This window comes from Ranitomeya imitator, chromosome 9, assembly GCF_032444005.1.
Source record: "Ranitomeya imitator isolate aRanImi1 chromosome 9, aRanImi1.pri, whole genome shotgun sequence".
NCBI classification, from domain to species: domain Eukaryota; kingdom Metazoa; phylum Chordata; class Amphibia; order Anura; family Dendrobatidae; genus Ranitomeya; species Ranitomeya imitator.
This window is the reverse complement of record NC_091290.1, coordinates 20,079,305-20,085,304: the sequence shown is the minus strand read 5'-3', so window position 1 is coordinate 20,085,304 and position 6,000 is coordinate 20,079,305. Positions and strand designations below refer to the sequence as shown.

General features: G+C 52.4%; 1 protein-coding gene across 4 annotated transcripts in view; it reads left to right on the top strand.

Annotated features, from left to right (window-relative positions):
- The first annotated feature begins 3,403 nt into the window (after positions 1-3,403).
- Positions 3,404-6,000, top strand: part of CARS1 (cysteinyl-tRNA synthetase 1) — a 68,549-nt gene continuing 65,952 nt past the window's right edge. Inside the window, exon 1 of one of the 4 annotated variants that reach the window (XM_069740057.1) lies at positions 3,404-3,688. In XM_069740057.1, coding sequence (XP_069596158.1) covers positions 3,664-3,688 — 25 coding nt within the window. In that variant the 5' untranslated portion in view covers positions 3,404-3,663. The remainder of the gene's footprint in view (positions 3,689-6,000) is intronic. The other 3 variants (XM_069740055.1, XM_069740056.1, XM_069740058.1) reach the window with 3 other exon arrangements.

Genomic DNA, 6,000 nt, shown 5'->3' with positions numbered 1-6,000 from the left:
CGAATTACCCCATCATAACCCTCAGCCAAAGTTGTTTGCTGTGAAACATCTTCTGGGTTCGGAAGAAAATCTTGATTCAAAATTGAGGAAGTTGCACCTGTATCTATCAAGAATGGAATCTCTCTCCCCCCTACATTCACCTGTATTATAGGTCTTCTAGCTGGTAGGGAAGTTTGTAACACATTGAGTCAATCTGAGTCTGGTATGGGACCATCCACTATGGATGTCTGTTGGGTGTCTGAGGGCTTATTCTTTGGTACAAATTTTCCTGATTTTATGTCTGCCTGCTTCTTTCTACATTCTCTCTGGAAATGTCCTGGTTTCTTGCAGTAATGACAGGGAAAATTATGTCTTGCCCTTCCACCTGTTGTGTTTGCTTGCGCTATTCTGACAGGTTTTTTCTTTTCTCTTAAATCCATAGCAATGCCCATACATCTTTGTTTCACTATCTGTGGTTGTTCTAGAGTTCTCCAATCTGGTGTAGCTGACTTGAATCTTTCCTTAATGCCTGGTTCAAGTCCCTCAATCAATTGTTTAGTATAGAGCCGGAGGACTCCTGGATCAGCAATATTTAATCCCTCATCCCTAAAGCTATCTTCCAGCTCCCGGGAATACTCATCTATGGATTGACCTGCTTTCTGCATAACTATGCCTGTGGATCCTCTCTCCCTCTGTTTTCCTTGCATGAACTGATTTAGAGCCTCTACAAACCGGTTTCCTGACTCTATCACAAAAGGTGCTCTTACATTTTCTCCTGGTCTTTGAGCCTGTGTTGCTACAATCAGCTCCTGAAACATTCCCGATGGCATTTTTAGCCTACATAATTCCATTCCATCCATCCATGAACCATTATGTGTGCGAATTATTTGCTCTATATAACTAGCAAATCTATTTGGGTATCGAGTTGGATCTGGTGCATTCATAAGAAGAGACATACCCTCAGCTGGTGTCCATGGAAAATACTGCTGTGTTTCAATTTGCCTAGTAATTCTTTGATTAGGATTCTCGGGATCAGCTTCTCTCACTCCCTTTGTTATTATCCTAACAGGTGCTAATAACTGATGGCCTTTAGGGGCCCCACAGGCGGAACACTCAGTTCTCCAATCCGGATTCTGCTGGCCACAATTTTGGCATACCCATCCTTCCACCCCGCTTAACCCAGGATATAAATTTGGTATGGGTTTCCCTTCCTCTGTACCTCCTGAAGGTACAAATGGTTGAACATTCGGATCTAGATAAGGAGGAGGAACTGAATGAGTCGTAGCACAACATTTTCTCGTACCCATACTCCATTTGGAAGTGTCTGGATCATACTTCCAATTCTCCTCTTTAGCTGTTTTTGAGACCTTTATCATACAGTGTATGATTTCTTCCCACCCATTATCCCTGATAATTCCACCTCGTTCTTTACTCAGTCTTTCCCATTCAGTGCTAAACATAAGTGCTTCTGAAATTCCCAATTTTTTTCTTACCCTTCTGATCTGCCTTCTGACTGTCTTTCCACATCTTTCCTGTATGATATCTTTTGCTTCTACTTGTCCTAAGACGGTTTTTGTCTGTTTATTTCCCATTTTTCTTTTCAATAATAGCTACACTTATCCTAGGTGACGTTTGGACAACCACCTCTCTGGAGTGATGTCTCGTTGCCTTCTTCCTAGGGAGCTAAAATATTGAAGGGCTGATCTGCTCCGTTCTTTCTAATGTGCAGAATAAACTTGATTCCTACAATGCACGCAAACAGGATCAGCAACACCAAACAGATCACCAAACTTTCCGTCTCTGTTATCATACTTGTCCCAGGCTCATGGACCCGTGTCCTGGGCTCATTCTATCAAACTCTTATCCAGAAATGAAGAAACAAGTTCTTAAAGAGAGTCAAGCATGGGCGGAGGTCTCCCCGAAAGGACGCAACCACATGACCCAGTTAGGCTGACTTCACTAATAAGACTTGTCCTAACAATTTCGGCTTATTGTTTTACGTACTTTTATCCTTCTTTCATAACATGCCACAACCTTCACACTATTCACACACTGCCAGGGACAGGACTCATAAATCTATACAATATGGTAACCCGAGTTTTATAGGTATCTACTCACTACTAGACTAACCCAGCGTGACACGGCTCGTAGAGATCTTTCGGATAATACAGGGCAGATAAAAGAGAACTAATAATGTCTCTTACCTGGCCAGGTTTTTCAGTTCATTTGCTGTCCATTATCCCAGATCTCCGTTGTCCGTATCCGCAGGTGAATCTCGAGCAGATACTCTCGCCTCGGGTCCCTGTTTCGGGCGCCAAGAAATGTTGAGTCCTTTTCCGTCCCTGGCTTCCTGGATGTAGGGATCCAAGTAAATGACACGCAGCACAAAGGTTGTGTGGTCATAAACAGGGGTAGCCCCGGAGCACGCCTGCCTCACTGGGTGCTGTCCCTTCTTTATATAGTAAAAAGTTAGGCATTTACAGACATGCGCACATATTTCACAATCTCTTACAAAATAAGTCTATACTAGTGAAATGTTACAATATCTGGTATGTGGGTGAAGGACTATGATAACAAGAAGGAATGCGCGCGTGATTACTTCCATAAAAGGAAATGTCAAGTTTGCTGTTTAGAAGCAGATTTCTCAGGAGGAAGACAAGATGGATTCTTTGGTTCAGTCTGGTCTCCACAGGCTGAACAGATATATTAGGCCTAATGATTTTTAAAAGGAAATGTGGCCTTCTGATTTTTCACGGCAACAGTTTTTTTTTAACCCAAACGATTTTCATTAGTGAATACGGCCTCCTGGCTGAACCCAACTATTAGGCCTAACGAGTCTTTAAAGGAAATGTTTCCTCCTGATTCCTCACTGCAGCAGTTCTATACTGAGCAATTTGGATTAATTAGTACGGCCTTCTGACTGAACCCCTATATTAGGCCTAACGATTTTTGAGAGGAAATGGGGCCTCCTGGCTGCAACACTGTTACAGCACTGTCTAGCTAGATGCTGGAAGATCGATGTCACACAGGACAGCCTCCTATCTCGCTGACAGGCTCAGGTTAAGCAGCAGCAGGAGAGCAGCCTCCCTGCACTGGTGCACTGACAAAATGGTGGCACCACAAGAAAACAAGAGGTCCCGTGCTAGATGGACAGGGACATGTGACTTCTGCAGCCAATCACAGAAGACCGTGCATCACTATGTCGTGGGTGCTTTCTGAGCACTGATTGGCTGCTGGAAAAATAAAATGACACGGAGTAGCTCCTCTGACACACCCACTCGCCCTCATTACACACGCTCCCTACTCCTCCCCTCATTAAACACCCCCCCCCCCTCTTATTAAACACGCCCCTCCACTTCCCGCCCCTCATTAAACACGCCCCTCCACCCCGCCCCTCATTAAACACGCCCCCTGCTTATTATACACAACCAATAATCAGGAAAAAAAATGAATGTTGCGCTGTCGCTTCCCCATGCGGCTGTGGAGACTGGAGCTGCTGGAAGAGTCTCACAGGAGCCTCCAATCTAGACGCACCGTAATGTGGGCCAGGCTGACAGCTCTCCCCTCCACTGTAGGCCGCAGCGCCGCGGTTGCCTGGTAACAGGCAGCACCGGAAGTGAGTGCGGCAGGGACTTCCGGACACGTTTTGTTGATGGTTGCATCAGAATCTGAGCAGAGCTCCGGATGGCGGCGGCAGAAGATGATCAGGGTGAGTGTGTGTGTGTGTCACCCGGGTATACGGAGGATGTGTGCGCTGTCACCCGGGTGTACGGAGGATGCGCGTGCGTGCTGTCACCCGGGTGTACGGAGGATGCGCGTGCGTGCTGTCACCCGGGTATACGGAGGATGCGCGTGCGTGCTGTCACCCGGGTGTACGGAGGATGCGCGTGCGTGCTGTCACCCGGGTATACGGAGGATGTGTGCGCTGTCACCCGGGTATACGGAGGATGTGTGCGCTGTCACCCGGGTATACGGAGGAATCGTGTGCGTGCTGTCACCCGGGTATACGGAGGATGCGTGTGTGTGCTGTCACCCGGGTATACGGAGGATGTGTGCGCTGTCACCCGGGTATACGGAGGATGCGCGTGCGTGCTGTCACCCGGATATACGGAGGATGCGTGTGTGTGCTGTCACCCGGATATACGGAGGATGCGCGTGCGTGCTGTCACCCGGGTATACGGAGGATGCGCGTGCGTGCTGTCACCCGGGTGTACGGAGGATGCGCGTGCGTGCTGTCACCCGGGTATACGGAGGATGCGCGTGCGTGCTGTCACCCGGGTGTACGGAGGATGCGCGTGCGTGCTGTCACCCGGGTATACGGAGGATGCGCTTGCGTGCTGTCACCCGGGTATACGGAGGATGCGCGTGCGTGCTGTCACCCGGGTATACGGACGATGCGCGTGCGTGCTGTCACCCGGATATACGGAGGATGCGCGTGCGTGCTGTCACCCTGGTATACGGAGGATGTGTGTGCTGTCACCCGGGTATACGGAGGATGCGCGTGCGTGCTGTCACCCGGGTATACGGAGGATGCGCGTGCGTGCTGTCACCCGGATATACGGAGGATGCGCGTGCGTGCTGTCACCCGGGTATACGGAGGATGCGCGTGCGTGCTGTCACCCGGGTATACGGAGTATGCGCGTGCGTGCTGTCACCCGGGTATACGGAGGATGCGCGTGCGTGCTGTCACCCGGGTATACGGAGGATGCGCGTGCGTGCTGTCACCCGGGTATACGGAGGATGCGCGTGCGTGCTGTCACCCGGGTGTACGGAGGATGCGCGTGCGTGCTGTCACCCGGGTGTACGGAGGATGCGCGTGCGTGCTGTCACCCGGGTATACGGAGGATGCGTGTGTGTGCTGTCACCCGGGTATACGGAGGATGCGTGTGTGTGCTGTCACCCGGGTATACGGAGGATGCGTGTGTGTGCTGTCACCCGGGTATACGGAGGATGTGTGTGTGCTGTCACCCGGGTATACGGAGGATGCGCGTGCGTGCTGTCACCCGGGTATACGGAGGATGCGTGTGTGTGCTGTCACCCGGGTATACGGAGGATGCGCGTGCGTGCTGTCACCCGGGTGTACGGAGGATGCGTGTGCGTGCTGTCACCCGGGTATACGGAGGATGCGTGTGTGTGCTGTCACCCGGGTATACGGAGGATGTGTGTGCTGTCACCCGGGTATACGGAGGATGCGCGTGCGTGCTGTCACCCGGGTATACGGAGGATGCGCGTGCGTGCTGTCACCCGGATATACGGAGGATGTGTGTCCTGTCACCCGGGTATACGGAGGATGCGCGTGCGTGCTGTCACCCGGGTATACGGAGGATGCGCGTGCGTGCTGTCACCCGGGTATACGGAGGATGCGCGTGCGTGCTGTCACCCGGGTATACGGAGGATGCGCGTGCGTGCTGTCACCCGGGTATACGGAGGATGCGCGTGCGTGCTGTCACCCGGGTATACGGAGGATGCGCGTGCGTGCTGTCACCCGGGTATACGGAGGATGCGCGTGCGTGCTGTCACCCGGGTATACGGAGGATGCGCGTGCGTGCTGTCACCCGGGTATACGGAGGATGCGCGTGCGTGCTGTCACCCGGGTATACGGAGGATGTGTGCGCTGTCACCCGGGTATACGGAGGATGTGTGCGCTGTCACCCGGGTGTACGGAGGATGCGCGTGCGTGCTGTCACCCGGGTATACGGAGGATGTGTGCGCTGTCACCCGGGTATACGGAGGATGCGCGTGCGTGCTGTCACCCGGGTATACGGAGGATGCGCGTGCGTGCTGTCACCCGGGTATACGGAGGATGCGCGTGCGTGCTGTCACCCGGGTATACGGAGGATGTGTGCGCTGTCACCCGGGTATACGGAGGATGCGCGTGCGTGCTGTCACCCGGGTATACGGAGGATGCGCGTGCGTGCTGTCACCCGGGTATACGGAGGATGCGCGTGCTGTCACCCGGGTATACGGAGGATGTGTGCGCTGTCACCCGGGTATACGGAGGATGTGTGCGCTGTCACCCGG